Raw genomic sequence first — 23,871 nt, 5'->3', positions numbered from 1 at the left:
CTTTAACGTTTACTTTCCTTTCATCTCAGGCGCGGGAGTATGTTCGAGGTACATCGAACAGATCAGCATTTTTACATTATAATAATCGCTTTCGCATATTGCGAGGGCAGCTGTCGAGTAGTTGCCGAGTTGTCAACCAATCGGTCCGCCGTCCGAGTCGTTGCCTTGACAGCTCGTACAACCATTTACCATTTACCATTAATTAAACCATAATAGTTAACCAGTGTAGTAATAGTGAATAAATAATTTTACCAGTTTTGCATCTTTTAACTTTACCAACCACGCGTGTGTTAATTATAAACTGAACCATCAGAACAACCAAAGAACCAAACCAAACCACCAGAAACTCCACCCCCAAAACAATACCCTTTTCACTGACATTTGGGATGATATACTTTGAGTCCCGAGAAAGGACATAGGATATTTTTAATAACGGAAAAATGTATGGTTCCCGCGCGATAAACGAGTTTTGGTGCAACGGAGTTGCGGGCGCCATCTAGTTTAAAGCGGCGTTGTGTACTTTTTCGGTTGAGTAAAAACGTTAAGCTCGGGTTAGGACGGAACCACAGATTATAGAAGTAAGACGGAACCCGTGATCAGAAATTCGTAATACGAAGCGAGAGTAGACCGCCAGCAAGGCGTAGGAGAGGCATCAATGTCTTTCTACGGTTCTGCGAAAATTGATGCTTGCTATGTTGTCGTCTTTTTTTTTTCAAAACAACATAACATGTCACTAAAATGGAAAAGTTAACATCGATGAATGTCAAAAAGAGGCAGACCTTTTTTGTACTTAATGGCCGCCACTGCTATTCACGGATATAACTAAAACTAAATAACAGAAAATAAACGCTATTCGTCCGAAAGTTTTTGCGTGACTTGATTATGTTGATAAATGGAGTAACTCCTTCGCGAATGTCACGACTCATGATTAACGAATGATTTTTGTATTGTTACAGCGAGACCACACATCACAGGCTCATGATTGATTCCCCGGCTATTGCGTCTGACAGGAGTAATATGAATTACTTGGATGTTATTAGTAGGCTTGGTTCCGTAATAAATTAATTCTAATAGTATAAATGCGAAAGTTGTGTCTGTCTGTTACCCATGTTCACGCCCGAACCGCTGGGTGAGTATATGCTTTTAGTCTCGCAAAAGGATATAGAATAGGTACTTTTTATCGTGGAAAATGCGATAGGTAAACTAATTTTGCGAGCGTCAAACTACACAAAGAAAATACAAAACAATAATGAAAATCTTAATATTTAGTCTTGGAATATAAAATAGATACTAGTATTTTATATTCGAAGAGTTAATATTAAGATTTTCATTGCTGTGTTGTATTTTCTTTGTGCAGTTTTTAGAATTACTACTGCTTTAAATGCAAACCAATAACTCTGTTAAACTGATAAACTTATATTTAAAAACTTCATTATCCAGGCACATAAAACATGTTCAGTTAACTAACAGAACTACAAACAGTTTAACTATTTAAAAAACGCTCTTCGATCACTAGCGTCCACAAACGAAACTTACCTAATACTATCTGAAAATAAATACGATATTAAATAAAAGTAATAGATGAGAGGAATAAAGTGAAACTAAGAAACAATACAATCTCACAATATTAATCATTTTCTTCGGAAATCCTCAGCGAGCGGGATCGGCGGTGCGGAACTTCGTATTAATATTAATGGCAATAGTTATGGACTTCTTAACTTAAAACACTATAAACACTGATATCTTTTCCATTTGATTTATCTATAATGGGTGCGAATGAACAGATAAAAATATAAAACAAGCTAATCCGGCAAACATCGCCTTATACGAAAATGCTGTAGGAATATTCGATTCTCAGAGCTACAGGATAAACAGGCAAAATTTGACAAAATTTCGGAAACGAAAGATAAGAAAGATAAGCTATCTTCTGAGCCATTACAATAAGGGAGAAGATTCACTTAACTATTTTAAAAGCATCTAAGGGACGGTATCAAATTACCTATGAGACTTTATTTAAAGTCTTTGAGTATTTTATTTCTACACGCAATATTTGGCTAAGCTTGTGTGTAGCAAGTAATTCATAAATCAACAAAGTTAAATACCATAAATTAAACTAAATAGCTTATCTTTTTAATGCTTTGCACAACTAGCTTACTGTCGTGGACAGCAATAAATAAATTGTCCTATTTTTCGTTTTCGTTATTTTAATCGTAATTTATCGCGTGCGTTTTATTTCAAGTCGTGTTTTCTGTGGGAAATTGCTATCAAAGATGAGATTTGTCTTCCTTACGACCCCGTTCGCGAGTCAGTAACTCGACGTCAAATAAATAGCCCCATGTTACGGCGCTGAGAGCTAAATGTACTGCTATTTATATCTTTAATACTGTTTCGTTGTGATTACACACATACTAATATTATAAATGCGAAAGTGTGTCTGTCTTTTACCTTCTCACGGAGCTTAAAAGCTCACAGCAAAATCGGCTCAGAGCTTAAGAGCTCTGAACCGATTTTGCTGAAATTGGGTATGTAGATATTTTGAGTCTCGGGAAGGGACATATTATTATGACTACCGAAACGACGATGAGGCGATGCTGGCTGGCGTTGTGTGGAGGGACGGGGAGTGATGATGATGAAGAAGGCGTGTTCTGTCGAGGGTCACCAATGTGGAGTATGCGTGGCGGCCACAAACTAGGAAGACCTCCCGATCGAGCGAGGTGGTATGCTCGGTCAGGCCGGAGCCCACGTGATACATTTCAGTTGTCATATATATGTCGTAGGAATATTTGATAAATCGAATTATCGCGAAAATTCTAGGGATTTAGCGAAAACACGGATAATTAGATAATGCTGTTTATATTTTTCAATTTTTCTAAAAAAAGTTAGGTTTTTTGGGAAAACGCGAGTTGCCTTAGTAGCATTGCACAATCTTAACGCTGATTGGCTTAATTTTTGCTTACTGGCCAACTCTGATTCTGATTGGTTGCTATCTTTTCCTATGTATCTTTGAGGTATTACACCATAGAATTAAAAAGGGTAAGAAATGACAATGCCTCTTTATAGGAACTTTACTTTTTATTTAGCCCTTTTTCTTATCTCAACCATAACCTCAGAATTAAGTTGTGTTAAACTTTCAGCACTAATTTCACTTGTATCAGTCATTTTGTATTTACAGACACACTTTTAGATAACTTTTCGCACTATTTTTCAAGTCTAACTGCAATTTTATACACATTAAAATATATCAAAAACTGCTAGCTGGATTATAAAACAGCCACAAACAAAACAACGCGTGACAATCAATTGACATTTAAAACGTCAAGTCTTCAACCAATCAGAGAAAGTGTTGTTGTGGGGCACTTAAACCGACCAATCAGTGATTTTTTTCGATAGGTAACAACTAACGATTCGTTTCGCAATCTTACTAAGGCGACTCGCGTTTTCGCGAAAACACGACCTTTTGTCAGTAAGGTTGAAAAATGTAATCACCATTGTCTAATTATCCGTGTTTTCGCGAAGTCCCTAGAATTTTCGCGATAATTCGATTTATCAAATCATCCTGCGACATATATACCGTACCGACACACTTAGAAAACTTCGATAGCGCGATCCAGGAATGTTAGGCTAATTGTGGGTACCGCCACAATACTTTTTATCGCGGGAAAGTACGGTTCCCTGGCGTCATATGAATTTTTAGGTGAAACGGAGTTATGGCCGTCACCTAGTTACGAGTAGCTATGTACCAGTCTGGTTTCTATTTATCCTTATAATAGAACATTTCCAAGACGGTTCTTATTACCCGCCTACTTACCCGGTCCATACCAGTGAGTCCTCCTGTGTGTATTTCTACTTAGAGAATTTGAGTATTGACTCAAAAATTAAAGAAATGCTAAAAACAATATTTAAGAAGAATATCCTAATAGAATATCGGTTTGCCGATCGATCTAATCCCTAGGGCCTAGACATTATCTTATAAGAAAACGATTTCCAAGAAAATATCAAATAAACCAAACATAAATGTTCGAACATTATTATATCTCAATACACCACACGTAGCGTCTGATAACGGCGCATTGCCTCCGCGATGTCACATTTAAATTTCATGAAATTGTGAGGTATGGATGTTTTGAGAGTGCCCCTTATCATACACGCTCTGGTGTTAGCCAAGGGTCAGTGTTGGGCCCACTCTTATTTCTTATATTTATTAACGATCTTACAACCATTCTTAAGTTTGCTAAGTGTTTACTGTATGCCGACGACCTCAAGATTATTATGATCATAAAATCTCTTTATGACTGTCTTCTTCTGCAAAAAGACTTGGATGCTGTACAATACTGGAGTATTTCCAACAACCTTTTGTTTAATATGAATAAGTGTAGCGTAATGACTTATGGGCGGAAGCTACACCCGATCATCTTTAATTATTCTATGGATGGTCATATTATTTCCCGTGTCCATAGTATCAAGGACTTAGGGGTGTACTTTGACAAAACTCTTACGTTTAGGGACCACATATATGAGACGGCTCAAGACAGTTTCAAACGTCTAGGTTTTGTACTCCGCAACGTTAAGGACTTTAAAAATCCCGCCGTTATAAAATTGCTATACAACGCACTAGTACGCAGCAAGCTAGAAACAAATGCGTGTGTCTGGGCTCCCTACACAGCTACATCAATTCTGATGCTGGAAAAAATCCAAAAGGCGTTTCTCAGATTTTTATTTAAGAAAGTGTACGGATACTACCCTTACATGTACCCAACTGGCTATCTCTTGGGTACCTTAGGTTACCAATCTCTAGAGGTCCGACGAGGCGTTGACCTACTATTGGTTGCCTTAAAAATCCTTCGCAATATAATCGATTGCCCTGAACTCCATGCCTTAATGTGCCGCTTGTTTGTGCCTGACAACTATCTAAAGCACCGTCCTAGCCGTCGGCCAAAATTATTCGCACTGCCGACGTGTCGGACTGTCGCGAGAGCTGAGTCCCCGCTGTACCGAGCACTAAACTTGCTCAACGCCCTTCTGTCGGCTAATCCTGAATGTGATGTGTTTGTTGATAAGTGGTTGGATGTGAAGAGAGCATGTGTAGGATTTTGTGAAAGTAAGTACGAAAGGGTTTCTTCTATTACTATCTAATCTAATTTGTTTATGTATTGTAACAATGTCATAATTAATTTTAAGTTTTAATTTTAAGTCAAGATTGTAGTTAATTATTGTAATTGGGGTAACCCGTTTTAATTAACTTTAATAAATAAATAAATAAAAATAAATAAATAAATGAAATACATCTTGATATTATATTTTCTTCGGCTCCGTGTCTCGTGAAATCTCATTTTATCTGATACGACATCACTCTTTCGTTATATACTTACATTTTGTTACTTCCAAATAACTAAATGTTTCTGTTCTCGATAAGCTCGTAAGAGACGGGTCTATTTAGATATCGAACCTAATAAAGTTTGATATAGACTTGACTTGACTATGTAGCTTAGGTATGTCATAAAATAGTATTTTATTTAAATTTTTGTCGGACGCGGACCAGTTATAGCCCTAGCATGGCCACCAGTAGAAATGCGAAAGTATAGACAAACTGTGGACATAATCTTAAGGTGCCGTTCCGATCTTTACCGCGGTTAAAGTTGTCCACAGTTTGTCTACACTTTCACATTTCTACTGGTAGCCATGCTAGGGCTAGTGGTGGCTTGCGGCATAGATTGGAAAGTCACATTACTGCCGCACTCGTGCTTCAGAGACGAACATGAATAATTACTATTAAATGTAATTAAAATAATATGATAACTTTGACATAAGATTAGGGATGATGACAAGGTCAAAGACTAGCGAATTTTGTTAATAAAATAAAGAAATCACGGTAAAAAATAAGTGTTCCCAAAATTTCAGCTTGATAGCATTTGTATTTTTTTTGTTATGCGCCTTCAAAGTTGGATATTGAAATCGAATTTTTTTTCAATTAAATTTCTTAATATTTGTATACAATTCGATAACTTATGCAATTAAAAGCAACTTTTGTTATGAAACCACTTTCATAAACGCAATATTTAATATACCTGTCGAACAAAGTTGTCTCCCGATGCCTACAAACTACGAAAGACTGACGTCATATTTTCGTAGCACTTTGTATGAAGCGTTTCGGGCAGGTCTTTTTTATGAGATATTTGAATTGTCATATCTTGGTGAATTTTTAAGCTATCGGAATTATTCTTTCAACGATGTTTCTATTTTTTAAGTGTCTTTCAATTACCGATAAGAAAAAAAATAGTCATCATGCCTATTGAAGGTTAATCACAATTAAATGTCTCTGAGTACGGCAGTTAGAAAGTAGTTTGATCATCCTGGACAATTTTGATTGTTTTGATGATTTCTTTTAGAAATACGCAGTTCCTTTTTGATGTCTTTCCGTGTTATATATTGTATCTTTATGTGTTTCTTGTGTACAATAAAGAGTTAAATAAAATAAATATACTTACCTACCTAATATTTTTTCTAAAGTGGAGTTTTAGAGTATTTGTAGCATGACGAGCGACGTAATGTAAAACAGGGGTTAACTTTACTCGTTTATAAAATAACCCGTAACTAAACAGTCGTTTGTGTATTATTCTCGTAATCTTACAAAGTAATTTGAAGTTTGTTAAAGCTGATAATGCTAAGACGAATTAATCAAAATCATGATACTGTCTCGAGACACATTAAACAGGGTCCAATTAAACTTTCTGGCCAATTTTTTTTTAGGGCTTAGGTATAATAGGAAAGTCCATTTAACCAAAAAAATAGGGTGTTTATTTTTGACGAAATGACGCTCCCATCTTATGGCTAAGTAAGCCTCTACACGTCCCAATGCTCTGCTCAATGCGTTGGCCCAATGTATGTTGCTTGACGAGATGTGTTATTATTGAAAAGAATGCAGAAGAAACTTAAAAGTTGTCATGAAATAATTCACTTTGTAGATTTGACAGAAACTGTCACTGAACTGAACTGAAACAGAAAAGTAATAACTAATAATAGTAGTTATCATAATAAACACACCAAATAATAGTAAACGTAAAAAAAGAAAATAATAAAGCAACGCGAAAACAGACCACAAACAAATTTTGTAATAGGCGCCGCGACTAACATGAAATCTTTTATCCTTTAAAAACAGAAAAGATACGCTTTTTGCATTTAAATGTGCTGAAAATACCATTGAGTTTTTCATGAAGGATCTGCTTTAAATATTTGCAGCGTAATTGTGACAGACTACTGCGGATATCAATTTCATTTTAAACTGTTGCAAAAAATATTTTTAGGAAATCAGTTTCAGTAAGCATGATCCATAGACAAACATCAAGATAGATACCGCATGTCCCTCCATTTGTATGAAAACAAGCGTGCCACTTTTTTCTACATAAGCTGTGACGTATCGATGATAAGAAACGTATCAATAACCTAGGCCAACGTTTCTATTCGAATTTCTACAGCTTAATACGGCACAATTAGCCATTTGGCCATTTTTAACATTACGATTTCGATACTTTCGAAAGACGAGCATTGCTCGTCGTTTGGGAACGCGATATGGCACTTGAGGTACCATCGAGGAAATTGAATCCTAGGCAGTTTACAGACCAACGTCATTTGGTCGGATCATGCCATAGCAATTTGCAATCAACTTCTCTGATAGTAGTTACACATGCGGTATCTATCTTGATCAATGTCTGTGGAATGATCGCTAATTTTAAAACTTTTTATATAACTACACAAATACAACATAACCTAGAAGTCTTAAGAACATATTCTTGTTTAATATTTTCATGAATAGTTGAATAAGTTCATGAATTTTTGTCCCCATACGTAGCGGGAGACAGAAAAAAGTTGCAATGACTTTTGCCACTTGTAGCAGTAGTTTAGATGATGATGATGACCATAATTCTGATGTAACATAATAATGCTGATGATGGTAATGATATTAATAATGTGGAAACATAACCCGACTTGACCGCACAATCTACATTAGCACGGCACCGACACGTTATGTCTACAAGGCCGGCCCGAACAAACACAATCAGTCCTTCGATACCCGCGGTGCAATCGAAAACTATTGTTTACATCGTCTTATCACGCGATAAGTGATAACACGGGCCTATGTGATTGTGTACACTATACCCCGAATAACAGAACAATATAGATATCAAAATAGATGAAATATTGAAGAGGAAAGTGAAAGTAACCTAAAATCAAGAGTTCTTTAGTCATAAAAGTTTATTCTATGTTTATTGTTTAATCCCTAGACTCAAAACTCCAACAAAATGAGTTCAGTACCGTGGAAAGTGGAGGACAAAGTGGTGTTGGTGACAGGCGGTGCAGCGGGGGTTGGTGCAGCGCTGGTGAGGGAGATGGTGGCTCAGAATGCAAGGGTGAGTCAGGGAAGCCTCCATTATTCAGGATAATTCCGTTGTAGTTCCGAGGTAGATTTGGAAAACTTCTCTTGGTCACCCCTTATATTGTATGAAACGGTTTTTGTAGTTAGAATTACTATTGTCTTCTACATGGTGTAACAAAACTCCGTGATAATACTTCAGGGTGTGTGTGTGTGAGTCCTCTATGTAGAGTTTACTGTGAAAGTATATGGAAAAATCCATGACGCTCGGGCCCTAGCCCATGCAAATCACAAAAAATTGCTCTTTCAGCGTTGCAACTTTCACAGTGAACTCTATATTATAAGGGACACATAAACTTAAACACCCTAAACGTAAACTCCAAAGTATTATCACTTAGTTTTGTTACACCTTGTATACTCCAAGACTAGCGACCCGCCCCGGCGTCGCACGGGTATAAAATATATAGCCACTGAAAAAAATGATTAAAATCGATAGCCTATGATCCTTCACGCTACTTCTTATCTGTGCCAAATAACATTGCTCCAGTAGTTTGCAAGATAAGCCCTTTCATATAATTTCCCCCGCTTTTTCCACATTCTCCTATTAGTCTTAGCCCCAATTTCACCAACGACTGTTAAAGTTAACGCTCGAATTAGTATCACGTTACCTCTTTCGTTTTTCTTATGAATGAAAGAGAAGACTTGACATTTTAACAAGCTGTTAGCACTAACAGACGTTGGTGAAATTGGGGCTTAGTGTGATAAAATAAAGCCCTTCCTCAATAAATGGGCTATCTAACACTGAAAGAATTTTTCAAATCGGACCAGTAGTTCCTGAGATTAGCGCGTTCAAGTTACCCTTTCAAATAATTTCCCCCTTTTTTTCCACATTTTCCTCTATTTCTTCGCTCCTATTAGTCTTAACGTGATAAAATATAGCCTTTAGCCTTCCTCGATAAATGGGATATCTAACACTGAAAGAATCATCAAAATCCGTAGAGTAGTTTTAAAGATTAAAAGGAACAAAGGGACATGAGGGAAAAAGAGCGACTTTGTTTTATATTAAGTATAAATTTAATGTAAGAAAATAGTTTACTGTACTAGTTTTGTATATTTTATCCCGTTCCAGTATTATCCCCTGCATTAGCGGCCTAAAATATTCATAAATATAGTCGAAAAACGAACACAAAAGTTAATGTTTGAGTGGAATAATAACTTGTCGGTAAACAGTAAATAGTAGCCGAAGTTTGCTTACATTCATTATTCACGTTGCCGGAATGGACTAAATTAGTTCTCAAACTACAAGTTTACCTTGAAAACTCACTTTCACGTCGACTTTATGCTAATGCGGTATCCCGGATTATTACAATAAAATATTTTTTATTCTAAAATTATATGTACTTACTTAATGTAGCCTCATTTCAATGTTAGTAATATAATACCTACTGTTATAATTATTTTCATTAGTAACGTTTTATTACGAATTATATGTAGAGGTATATTTTTAAGTAGTATGTACCTTAATAATAAGCTACAAGTTAATTAAGATTAACTACACTGAATGTAAATTACAGAAGTTATAAATAATTGCCAGCTATAAAACATTATAATTATTTAATCACTGAGATATAATATTACGTTATTATCAAATTGCAAGTAACCTCACAATTATGTCGTTATCACCAAAATTACAGTACACTGCACCACAATAGACATAGCTACCAGTAGTTCGACTGCAAAGAAACGGACAGGTAATATCTGTCAAATTCGTCGGGTTTCACTAGGATTATAAACGGAATGTGCCTCGCGCTGGCTGATATAATTTATTTTTAAATATTTAAAATAAAGATTTCAAAATTGGATTCTGACAATTTTAATCGCAATGTGCCAAAACACAAACAACAACACGACCAAAGAGGAACACGTCCATCGAATATGTCATAGTTTTAAATTCGTAGGTAACAAGTTAACAACCCTAGGAACGATTTTCGTCATAATACGTCAAATTTAAAAATTTCAACATCAGTTCTAAGTCGGCATACTCTATACTTCTGTCTATACTCTGACTGTACTGACTTGTATTAATTACATGATAATTGATAACACCTTATTAACTCTATACTATTATTGTAGGAAGGAAATGTTTCAAAGTGTATATACTTACATAATATTATTTTGATGATAATAATTAATTAAATATGCTAATATTTTTTACCTTAAATACTACTGGACCAAATTAACGCTGATTGAGATTACAGATATAAATTGATCTGTGATCTGTAGCGACTTGGGTGATCGCTTAAAAAATTCAAATAACAAACTATTGAACCAATTTTCAAATTGACGACGACTATACGATATTTTTAAAAATATACTCCTACAATATGAAATGCAAAAATATAGAAGAAATATATATTTTAATTTGACGAAATTAACTTTTCAGCACGTCGCGTTTTTAGACATCGCGGAGCGGGAGGGCGGCGCCCTAGAAGCGGAGCTGACGAGCAAGTTCGGCGCCCTGAGGGCCAAGTTCATAAGATGCGACGTCGCCAGCGAGGCGGCCCTCACCGCCGCGTACAAGCAGGTGCTGGACAAATATCACCGGCTTGATCTCGTCGTCAACAACGCCGCCGTCGTCTCCAACGACGAGAGAGACTACAGGAAGATGGTTGATATTAACTTCGTAAGTGCTGGAAACTCAAATTTACTTTGTTGTAAAGCGTATGACGTCGGCATGAAGTTACAGAGTAAACAAAGTAAAGCGTATGACGTGGCTATGAAGTTACAGAGTAAACAAAGTAAAGCGTATGACGTGGCTATGAAGTTACACAGTTTCTAATATAGACTGCGGTAACGAGGTCTTATTTGGAATAGTTGTAGTTTATGTACTGTTTAGCATGTTTATAATGTTCAAACTGGACTCTCGCTCTTAACCACGTCTCCGTGGTCCAGTAGTTAAGAGCGTGGCTCTTGATCTGGTCTTGGGTTCGATTCCCGCGATGGAAACATGTTTTTTCCAAGTTTAGTTAGGACAATGCAGGCTGATTACCTGATTGCCTGACAAGTAAGATGATCCATGCGTCGGATGGGCATGTAAAAAGTCGGTACTGCGCCTGATCTCTCGCCAGTCGTGTCGGTCTTCCGTCCCGCTGGGTTATGAGAGTGAAGAAATAGAGAATGCTCTTGTGTACTGTGCACATACTTGGGCACTATAAAATTACTCCTGCGTACCCTGCCTGGTTTCAATGAAACCGGCCACCGTCACCGAAACCGGTGTATGGGGCGTGTTAATGTTCAAATGAGTTTCAGGTTGCTTATTCGGAAGTTGTGTTACTGTTTTACATTAAGTAAAAGAGACGAAACACACAAGTAAACTATCTATTCATAACCTTAGATTAAAAATCTCACCGAAATATTTACCTTTATAAAATACTAAATATTAATAGCCCCACGTTCACAATATCGCGCTGACTTCCCTTAAAACCGTCCCATTTACGCTGAATGCCTTTTCAGACGGCCACAGTTTCCAGCACATTGAAGGCTCTGGTGCTAATGTCTGGGGATGGAGGGGGTAGTGGGGGGAGTGGGGGGGTGGTGGTGAACATGTCGTCGCTGCTGGCGCTGAAGCCCGTCCCCCACCTGCCGGTCTACTCCGCCACCAAGTCCGCCGTGCTACAGTTCAGCAATTGTATAGCGGTATGTTGTTACTTGTTGTTTTACCAAAAGTTATTAGAGAATGCGTGAACTTTGATTTGTGAACGAATCTTTAATTATTTTTTTATTATTTATATTTTTCTTATTATTTTTTCTTAGTACCAATTTGTGAGCAATAAAGGGATCTATCTATATACTTATAATAATGTCAAATGTGTAATTTTTAACCTTTGTTTTAATCTAAACAAAGTCAGTCGAATTCTGTTTTTGATGACTAATTCACCTAATGAAGATTAATTGTTATTTCAGGCCAGCAAGCCATTCTCGGAGACGCAGGTCCGCGTGCTGACGGTCTGTCTCGGCCCGACGGACACGGCCATCATACACCGACACAACTTCACCAAGGACAACCACATAGAGACACGAGTGCCGGAACGTCAAAGGTGTGTTGTCATACCTGCGCAGCTCGATCACATGATGGAACTGTGCACTGTGCAATGAGTTTTTCTTATCAGACTTCTTGAATCTACGTCAGCTTATATTTTATCGTTACTTTAGTTGCGGGATAAATACTTTTTTTACGGCTAGAATAAGTGGCAAGCGCCGAATGAACAAGCACAGGTAATTCGTCCCGCATTTTAACGTTCTTGATATAACACTTAGGTTTGAAACACAAACCCTCAATAATGGCGTATGTAATCTCAGGATATGTACGGCTTTTTACCGAAAAACTAGCTATCCAGTGTATCCCGGCAACCCTACAAGGTGTGGTCCCCCGTGGGTTATAAAGAACAAAGTTTTTTCGCTAACATAGTTTGCCAGGATCACGGGATATCATTTAATACAATTTACGAGCGAGAGATTTCGTAAGAGATTGCTTAAGATTGTTTCCCGGATAGAAAAGGGATCTGTTTATACATTTATTTCATTTATTTAACCGTTTATTGCACACAAAAAACATGTAACAAGTTATACTTATAAAGAAAGACGACACAACAGGTACTGCTTATCTCTAAAGAAATTTCTTCCAGCAGACCTAAGAAGAGAAATTTGATCAGAAAACATCAGATAGGGCGTGCACAGATAAACACAAATGAAATATACAACTAAATTATTACTAATTACTATGTTATACAGTATTATATGTACAACAAAAAAAAACTAAATAAAAATAATAATAATAACATACTTACTATATTATAATACAATATGTATACTATACCATAAACTATATAAATTATATATCTTACATCTTTAAACGAGCAATTCTTGTATATATATATATATAATTGGAATCTCGGAATCGGCTCCAACGATTTTCATGAAATTTAGTATATAGGGGGTTTCGGGGGCGATAAATCGATCTAGCTAGGAATCATTTTTAGAAAATGTCATTTAATTCGTGTTTTATCGAATACCGAGCAAAGCTCGGTCAAATAGCTAGTATTATATAAATTATATACATCTACCATTTGATTAATGATTTTATTTAAGTTCAGCAAAGTATAATTAAAAGACTTATATTTTGTAAGTATACAAGTGTATTCATACATAAGAGGATTCCACACCGCCCTTTTTTCCATACAAACGTTGTCCCGTGTTTCCTCCCTGGATAATGCTAGTACAGTTATAATTTTTTTCCTGAATATCTACGGCCACTAATACAATGTCCCTATGTTTTCTTTTTTTTCATAATTTAATTATTAAATAAGATATGAACGTTCAAAAACCCAAAAAAATGGCCAGATTTTCCACTGTGTTCAAACGTCCAGAAAACAGATTTGGCTAGATTATACAATACTCTTAATATTAATAAAATTGGAAATGAGGTCTGTCTGTCTGTCTGTCCATCTGTCTGTTACCTTTACAGTATAGTAACCAAATTAGTTTTTGCGGCTTAAGCGTGTAGAAACTACATGTTTTAAACGCTAAACCGATTTTGATGAATATACTCGTACTAAGTTTACAGAATACCTAATTCGACTCCCGAGATATGACATATGATGTTTTTATACTGCGAAATGATCCTTTAACAGTAGATATACATAATATATTTAAAAATAAACGAATTCAGCTTCTCGAAGTTGCGAGCAACATTTGCATTTAATAATTATGATAAATTATACGTGGGAGAGCCATGCTTCGGCACGAATGGGCCGGCTCGACCGGATAAATACCACGTTCTCACAGAAAACCGGCGTGAAACAGCGCTTGCGCTGTGTTTCGCCGAGTGAGTGAGTTTACCGGAGGCCCAATCCCCACCCCTACCCTATTCCCTTCCCTACCCTCCCCTATTACCCTATTCCCTCTTAAAAGGTCGGCAACGCACTTGCAGCTCTTCCGATGCTGCGAGTGTCCATGGGCGACGGAAGTTGCTTTCCATCAGGTGACCCGTTTTCTCGTTTGCCCCCTTATTTCATTAAAAAAAAAAATGACTTTTGAGAAATTAAGAGCCAACTCAAATATCGAAAGTAGAGAAAAGAATCTCTTTATTTAATTTTGACGTGTCATTAGTAACAAGTAGTAATTCCAGACTAATTACTTCCTAACTTAAGAATTAAGATGCAGATTTTTTCAAAAAGCTCTTCTTCACGTTGAATTACTATGGACTGTTTATGGATAATCACAGACGTGTACCATCGGAGATATTTTTCATAGGTAGATGACCTACGTCATTTGGCCAGGCTATATCAACTCAATGTCAAGCATGATGTGCTGGCTGGGTTTGACACTAAGCGACCAAATTACGTAGGTTTGCCATCTGCCTATGAATTAACTTCTCTGATAATACCATAATCGCCACCGCGATTTAACAGTATACGCAATCGATGCCGATCATGAGCAATCTTAGACAAACATCTACACGTTTGTCTTCACTTTTTATTATTGTTCAACATGACCCAACTTATTGTATGATCAAAGTTACAGTAACTCAATTTTCGCTGTTGTACAACATTAAGATTGACTAGAAGGAGCCTTAAATTGGCTAGAAGGAGCCTTACATTGACTAGAAGGAGCCTTAAATTGACTAGAAAGAGCCTTAAATTGGCTAGAAGCAGCCTTAAATGCCATATTTCAGTACTAGATGACGCCCGCAACAACGTTGCGCCAAAATTCATTTATCGCGCGGGAAATATACGATTTTTCCCAGGAAGAAAATATCTTATGTCCTTTCCTCGGACACAAAGTATCTCCATGCCAAATTTTAGCAAAATCGGTTAAGCGACGTGAAGAGATAACAGATAGGGACACACTTTTGCATTTTTAATATTATGAACCTAGAGAGCGTATTCCTTCTTAAAAGGCAACGCACCTGCGACTCTTCTAATGTTGCGAGTGTCCATGAGCGACAGTAGTTGCTTTCCATCAGGTGATCCGTTTGTTCGTTTGCCCCCTTATTATAATATAAAAATTGATTTTAGTAGAACTACAAGTTACAACATTGGCATTGCCTGTTTCAGGGTCAGTTCAGCGGTAGCCGGTATCCTGGACGTCATCAGCTCTGCAGGCAGCGGCACCACGTGGGTGATCGCCGACAACAAGCCCGCACGAGACGTCTCCAGATACGTCACCGACGGCTTTCACGTCGTCTCCGAGGCGACGGAGGGCGTAGCTTAGTACTGCGGTTAGAACTGCACAGTTCGGTCATGAATGCTGACTGTATATGTACTGTGATCAAACTGTGTAGTTTCATTGTTATTGTGTTTTACCGTAACGTGACTGATTTGTCTTATTTATTTTTTATTACCTTTTTAGCTCTGTTTTTATAAACATTATTAATTCAAATAAATACGTAAATGCGTCTTATTTATTAAAAAAGTATACGTTTAAGTATTTTCTAATCCATTATGCGCCTTTTTATAAAAGTCCGGAATTATTTCCGGACGTCACGTTATCGTGGACGCCGACTTCCACAATAAAACGTTGGGTACGTTAAATGCCCTTTTGATTTTACGCACCGCGGACGTTTTGTGCGGTTCAGAAGAGTGTAGACGCCGTGATGTCCTCTATGGTGCACGTTAAAAAGTTATCGCCGGCGGAAATTTAAAAGCGTCTTTATATATTTCCATACTTTTTACTTCGGACTTACTGCGGACATCCACGATATTACCGCCAGCGCAATTCAGTATATTATTATGTATTTAAAGTTTAAATTTTTCTTCACACACACAAAAAAACATCGCATTATTATAATATTTACGGGGATAACTTCACTTTATAATCTATATATTAATATATGAGCCAAAAACTTTGTTACCCTTTTGACGAAAAATGGGGAAACGTAGGTGAATGAAATTTTGCACAGTTATAGTTTATATGGTGAAGGAGTGCAACGAACTAATATTGTTTTGAAATTATGCTTTTATGATATTTTTTTTTAACAAATAAAACATTACACACACTACAACACACACACTAGGAAAATGACAGATTTTTGAGTGACAAGCCTATACTTACGAATTAAACTCCTTTATTTATGGTTGAAATCTGTTGACAACAAGGTGACAAATTGAAAATACTACGAGTAGTAGACAATGATTATACAGCCAGTCTGAGATCAACTGAGTCCCAGAGACAAGAGTTGAAAAAAATATGATAAAGTCAATATTTTTTTTACAAAATATGGGTAGTAGTCCTAATGTCGTTGAAACTAAGGTCGAATTTCGACCATTGGGCGATTTCTAGTACCTATATTATAACTTATAAGATACATATTATTTAACAACTTGTGCAGTGTGCACGAATCACAATCCATCCCAAACTTTTGGCGCATATTACTCTCGACTGTCTCTTGTTTATAGTACGCCAACTTAATAAAATTCCATCAATATTTGTCAAGCCAAATGGGCGTTATTGATGACATAGGGACCCTCCGTTATTGGATATCGTGTAAGACGCCATCAATAAGGGCAGACATTCCAATCCGGCTTTACGATACGTCATAACGTTTATTTCTTATTGAATTTTGATGCCGAATTTATAAAAGTCAATAAAGACGGAAAGGTCCCAAATCCATACTATACTAATATTATAAATGCGAAAGTCTGTCTGTCTGTCTGTCTGTTACCTCTTCACGCCCAAACCGCTGGACCGATTTTGCTTAAATTTGGCATGGAGATACTTTGAGTCCCGGGAAAGGACATAGGATACTTTTTATCCCGGAAAAATGTACGGTTCCCACGCGATAAACGAGTTTTGGCGCAACGATATAATAAAGAATTTGAATTTGAAACGGAGTTGCGGGCGTCATCTAGTATGTAAATAAACTCCGAGTAACTGGTGGTATCAACATTCTGAAAGAATTTTCTAAAAATCTATTCAGAAATTTTATTTTTTATTTTATTGGAACAAAGTTCCTTATCGCGCGTTGCGAAAGGGGGCTAGACGGAAAAGGTTGTAACGACACTTTTTTATTAGTACCTGCATAGTAGGGGCAGAGGGCGTTGATAGTATTCCTGGGCGTCAACTAGATGGCGTTTTTGAGAATAAACAGCGACACGTTTAAATGAATTTTATTACAATTTCACAAAAGTGTCGTTGTTAGTATTCCTGGGCGACTAGATGGCGGTTTTTTTATAACTTCGTTCCATCCAGTTGTCCCTTGACAACTCTCAAGTTTCTTATTTTAATGGAAGGAAATATTGTTAATGCAATATCTTTTTGAAGCTTAAAATATTATTAAAAAGCGAAGTTTGAAACTTGGAAACATCCAAGGTTCTTCAATGTAACTACTTTAATAAAACTGTGCGTCTGTCTGTCACTGCTTTGTGCTTAAATAACTAAACCGAATGCGATGATGTTCCATACTTAATGTTAGAGCTGCTCGAAGACAAGATAGTTACTATTGATAATTGTACGGTTCCTGTACACAATACTCTGCACGATACACAAAATATAATGTGCGGACGAAATTGCGGACAATGTCTAGTGGTGACATGATACAATAATGATTGATGATACTCATTAGTCATTAATCATTAATCATTATGCTATCACTGTCTTTGTTTGATTTGTTGTAAAGAATAGGTACCATTAGATTAGGGAACACTCAACTACAAGAACCGTAAGTATGTAGTTATTTTAATAAGGCCAAAAATATTTGCCATTGAAAATGTTAAAAGGTTTCTAAACTTACGTAATCCAAGAACGTAAGAGGCCGTATCAGAATTTTAGGATTTCAGCCAAGTCCGTGAATTTGGCAGTCAGAATGCTGCGGTGATCATATAAAGCTGAAAACTGCGCAAAAATTGTTGAGATTTTTATGCAGCTTATTAGGGGCAAAATAAATATGAGAAAATTAAAAAGATTATGTTATTAAGGGCCAATGAATATCTAATATTATTACGCTGAAAATTTTGTTTTTCATCTCAATGGAATCACCATACCAAATTTTATTAAAATCGGTTCACGGGTTTAAGCGTGAAAAAGTAATAATAGACAGTCAGACACACTTCCGCATTTATTTATAATATTAAATATGGATATTATAATTTATAAAGAAGAATTTATGCAAAACTTTAATAATGAAACAGAAATTGTGTTGTTTTTATTTTTATTTTATTTACTTAACCTACTTATTTTAAACCTTACTAAAAACGATCATAATTTACAGCTGTTGGCAAAATAATCGGCGTTAAGAGGATACAACAGCGGCTAGACAAATGAAAAAAAAGTACGTGTAATATCTATAGCTGTCTCCCTTACCTCAAGCCTATACCGCAGAACGCGATAGAGACAACTGCAGAAAATCCAGAAAATCAACGATTCGTTGTCCCCTGATTCCTTCTCCAAAACTTAACCGATTTAAGTACTTTTTTCATTAAAGATTAAAAAAAGGCTTGAGCTGTGTTCCTATGTTTTGCTTTTTTTTGTATAGTCTAGCCAAATCTGTTTTCTGGACGTTCGAACACAGTGGAAAATCTGGCCATTTTTTTGGGTTTTTGAACGTTCATATCTTATTTAATAATTAAATTATGAAAAAAAAGAAAACATAGGGACATTGTATTAGTGGCCGTAGATATTCAGGAAAAAAATTATAACTCTACTAGCATTATCTAGGGAGGAAACAGGGGACAACGTTTGTATGGAAAAAAGGGCGGTGTGGTATCCTCTTAACAGTTGAGTGCGAATTCGTTTAACATGGCGTCGGAGCGTTGAAAATTGAAATATTTACAAAAATCCAATTTGGAAGAGTCACGCCTCACGTTGCATGGTGGCGAAGTTAACATTGTACACCGAACTACCTCTACGGTAAGAGATCACAGTTTATACAGTACTTATTGTTTTTTATGATACGTATAACGTAAGTTACCTCACATAAATTATTGCATGCCGTATGTGATTTAAGATTTTAGTTCTTTTTATATATTTTATTTATTATATTACATAAGTATGCTTTTATATTATTATTATCTGCAACATTTTGCATAATTTATTTTTAAATTGCGACACTGTAGTCTTGGGTGGTCTGTTTTGCGTCTGACATTTTGGATCCACAGAATATCAGGGACTGTGGTTATCCCATAACACTCTTGCTTGCTAAGTTATAATTGAAATATTTGTTACTTGCTACTTTTCTTATTTTTATTTTTTGTTCATTCTTAGTTAGGCTAGTTACAGTTCATATTAGACTACTGTTTAGTATTGCCATGTCGACATCATTTTAACTGTAGTGTGGTGTAATGTCCAAAGTTCATGAATAAATGTTTTATTATTATTGTTATGATTATTATATATATATATATATATATATATATATATATATATATATATATATATATATATATATATATATATATATATATATATATATATATATATATATATATATATATATATTATTTATTTATTTAAAAAAAAGTGTCCATGGCTTGGTGGACCACAATTATCCTTGGTGCGAAAAATCTAAATAATAAAATAACAAAAAAAGGATATGGACGAACAGTCCATAGACGGCCCCAATTTTATAATAAAAAAAAACACCAAAGAATTAATTATCTGAAGTAGAAACTAAAGTGAAACTACGTTAGAAGTTATTCATTATCAATAAATAGTAATATTATAATGTTTAATTTAATTAATACTTACTGTAATCGTGAGCCTAAGAAATCTGAACGTTCATCAAACGTCTTACCGGCGGCGGGGTATTAAGCCAAGTCAATATCAAAGTCAAAGCAAAGGAAGGTGCACTTATTGAAAAAGTTCCTTCCTCAACAAGTGCTCAAAATTTAAAATTGCCTTTGAAGAAAATATTTGGTTTTTCCAATTTGAAAACTTCGCGGCGTTAATGCGAGGAGCAAAGAGCTCGTTATGAAAATTTTAAGAAATTTGTGAGCTTTCAATGTTTGTATTTTTATTGCACACTCAAGGAAATTAGATAATTATTTTTATAACTAAAATGGAATTTCATCCAAACAGTTTCACATTCAACGTTCGTTAACCAAACATCCAAACAAACTTTTCCATTAATAACATACGAGTGTATAAACACATTACTCAACCCAGCCGATATAACCAAATTTCGATGCATTAGATTTGGAATAATGACAGCCCCCGGCAGTCCAATTCCGAACTATGAGTTAGAACATTATTCCAGGGAAGTTATTTGCATTTATCACTCGCGAACGTAAGGCGATGTTCCGATCAACGCGGCGACCGACCAAGGCTAAAATAATATTATGCCCCTAAAATGACCACTATAGGGTTTATTTTGTTCTACGCCAGACCGATGTCGGTCAAAATAAAATCTATATATAGCCCTTTTTTTATCTTACATCGGGGATCGGGGATAACTGAAACCCCATGGTGCTCCACTGCTCGCTTAAAGGGCCCCACACATTAACAGTTCGCCGGCAGACCGCTGCCTGGCAGTTAATTGGAAAAGATCACAGACTCACAGTAATTCCCCTGACGATGTTGTAGATTTTGTGTCGACGGTCAATGACCGTCAGGCAGCCTGCCGTCCAGAGCCTGCAGACGGACTGTTTATGTGTGGGACCCTTAAGGCAGAGTTGCGGGTACAATAGAACCTGCCGCAACAAAGTAACTAGTTCGTAAAGTCTCATTTTATTTGAATTCTCGTCGGTCGCCGCGGTCGCGTGCCGCGTGGATCGGAAAGCCACCTTTGGATCATTATTGTAACAAAGCTATTTGCATTTATCATCAACGTAACATTGGTAACAGAGTTTGCATAACTCGATAACTCAAATTATCTAGATGGTATGATGCACTGTTTAACAGTGCATCATGCTATCATACTATCAGATATATGAATAAATGACGTGACTGTGACTGTTATTTAGACATAACGTCATTTATTTCCCTAATGCATACAAAATATAGCTCTAAATTGTAATTAATTAATCACATAGTATCTTGCTAATTTAACTAAATGCTAGTTAAAGTTGAAACAAATGAACTATAAGTACTTAATGTTATTCTCCTATTCCTCGTTTATGAAAAATCTTTTATATATTATTACTAACTAGCGACCCGCCCCCGGCGTCGCACGGGTATAAAATATATAGTCACTGAAAGAATGATTAAGATCGATAGCCTATGATCCCGTGGTCTACTTCTTATCTGTGCCAAATAGCATAATTTTTCCACATTCTCAGCGTGATAAAATTTAGCCTATAGGCTTCCTTAATAAATGGGCTATCTAACACTGAAATAATTTTTCAAATCGGACCAGTAGTTCCTGAGATTAGCGCGTTCATGTTAGCCCTTTCAAATAATTTTTCCCGTTTTTTCCACATTTTCCTCCATTTCTTCGCTCCTATTAGTCTTAGCGTGATAAAATATAGCCTATAGCCTTCCTCGATAAATGGGCTATCTAACACTGAAAGAATCATCAAAATCCGTTGCGTAGTTTTAAAGATTAAAGGGAACAAAGGGACATGAGGGAAAAAAGCGACTTTGTTTTATAATATGTATAGATGACTAGCTGTTGCCCGCGACTTCGTCCGCGTGGACTTCAGTTTATAGCGCGCGGTGTCAATAAAATTGGTGTCAAAAGCTTTTTCGAAACCCTGGTACCCCTTAAATCAAAATACCCAAAACAGCCGTGTAGTGTGCACATAATATGTTTTTTTTTTAAATTAAACTTTTTTATACCAAGCTTATGTAGCGTTACACAACTTAGCTGCATTACACAACTTAGCAGCTTTGCCCAACACCCATAAACTATTTAGTAATTATTATTGGTAGACTGTTTCTGATATCTATGTTGGTACGTGAGTTATTTAATAACATACTATAACAATCGAAAGAATCGAAATATTAACTCAACATGGTACCACCTCTTATAGAAATACGCATGAGCAAGCAATAGCGCGATCTAGGGGACTCTTGGCGCCACCTGTTTTGAGTTTTTGGAACTAACTTAATTTGACCAAATTTACGCATTTTCACCCCCTTACAACCCCTTTTTCCAGTTAAAAAGTAGCCTATGTCCTTTCTCAGGCTTTAGACTATCTGTGTACAAAATTTCATTACAATCGGTTCAGTAGTTTTGGCGTGAAAGCGAGACAGACAGACAGACAGACAGAGATACTTTCGCATTTATTATAATTAAGTATCTATACTTAATATTATATATTAAGTATAGATTATCCTTAACCTAATCACATTGGAATTAGATCGTTACACAAACAGTTTTGAGCCCCGCACAATGGCTGGATGGAAACAGGTCACCTGCTTCTGTTCGCTGACCGAAATCGTTTGTTCTGCATCAATTGTACTGCGGTTTTATTATCATTCTTATGGACACTTTTTGCTGACAGTTCTCATATACCAGCTACTTGACGGAACGACAACAGTGCATTAAAATAGGTGACAAACTGAGTGCTGCTAGATCAATCTCCTACGGCGTTCCACAGGGCAGTATTCTTGGACCGACTCTCTTTCTTATTTATATGAACGATATTGCCTTTCTGCCCTTGTCTTGTGAAGTCTACTCCTACGCGGATGACACTGCTCTCATTTTTCACGGTCCATCAGAGAAAGTAGTTTGTCGCGAGGCGGAAGGTGGAATGTCACTCGTCACGAACTGGCTAAGTGCCAACTTATTAACTCTAAACACAACTAAAACAAAATTCATGTTTTTCCATAAAACATCTGCTTCAGACTCAACATCCTTAACTACCTTAAAGGTGCATAACCACTCTTGCCTAGCAGCGAAGCCTGTCTGCTGCGACTGTCCTCAAATACAAAGATCACATCATATAAAATATCTAGGCATAATTTTAGACGAAAAACTGTCTTTCAAGCAACACGTTAGTTTGTTGTGCTCTCGCATTAGGAAAATAATTCCAATAATAAAAAACATCCGTAACTCAGTTGATTTTCGTATGCTCAAAATGATTTATCTAGCATTGTGCCAATCGATAATCAACTACTGTATACTTGTTTGGGGAGGTATATCCTCGACCACCCTAATCTCCGCTGAAAGAGCACAGAGGGCCATACTCAAGGTAGGACTACACAAACGTCGTAGATACTCCACCACTGCCATATACCGTGACTATCAGATTTTAAGCATTCGTAAACTATACATATTGAAGGTAGCGCTTGCTGTCCACAAATCAGTACTTGGATCTACACAACATGTCACCTTAATTAAAAAGAGAGACTTTAGATTACCTGGTAGCACTGTCAAAACTTCCTTTGCCCAGCGCTTCGCGCCCTTTCTATTCCCGTTTATCTACAATAAGTTAATCAAATTATGCCAACTAGAAAGGTTCCCTCTACGCAAATCTAAAGAAATAATTACAAAAATGCTTCTCAGTACTTCTTACAAAGAAGCTGAAAACATACTAAAGGTTACTGTATAAGATCTTAATACGTTA

The 23,871-nt window shown here is 36.4% G+C and overlaps 2 protein-coding genes across 2 annotated transcripts in view; one reads left to right on the top strand and one right to left on the bottom strand.

Annotated features, from left to right (window-relative positions):
• Positions 1-23,871, bottom strand: part of LOC121732087 — a 103,772-nt gene that overhangs the window by 10,875 nt on the left and 69,026 nt on the right. The window lies entirely within an intron of this gene.
• On the top strand, positions 8,027-15,756 carry LOC121732091 (15-hydroxyprostaglandin dehydrogenase [NAD(+)]-like). The gene is made up of 5 exons (XM_042121880.1): positions 8,027-8,405; positions 10,812-11,051; positions 11,882-12,064; positions 12,332-12,465; positions 15,484-15,756. The coding sequence occupies exons 1-5, from the start codon at positions 8,298-8,300 to the stop codon at positions 15,638-15,640; spliced, it is 822 nt and encodes a 273-aa protein (XP_041977814.1). The 5' UTR covers positions 8,027-8,297; the 3' UTR covers positions 15,641-15,756.

The sequence above is a fragment of the Aricia agestis genome, chromosome 11, assembly GCF_905147365.1.
Source record: "Aricia agestis chromosome 11, ilAriAges1.1, whole genome shotgun sequence".
Taxonomy (NCBI): Eukaryota; Metazoa; Arthropoda; class Insecta; order Lepidoptera; family Lycaenidae; genus Aricia; species Aricia agestis.
This window is presented reverse-complemented; position numbering and strand designations above follow the sequence as displayed.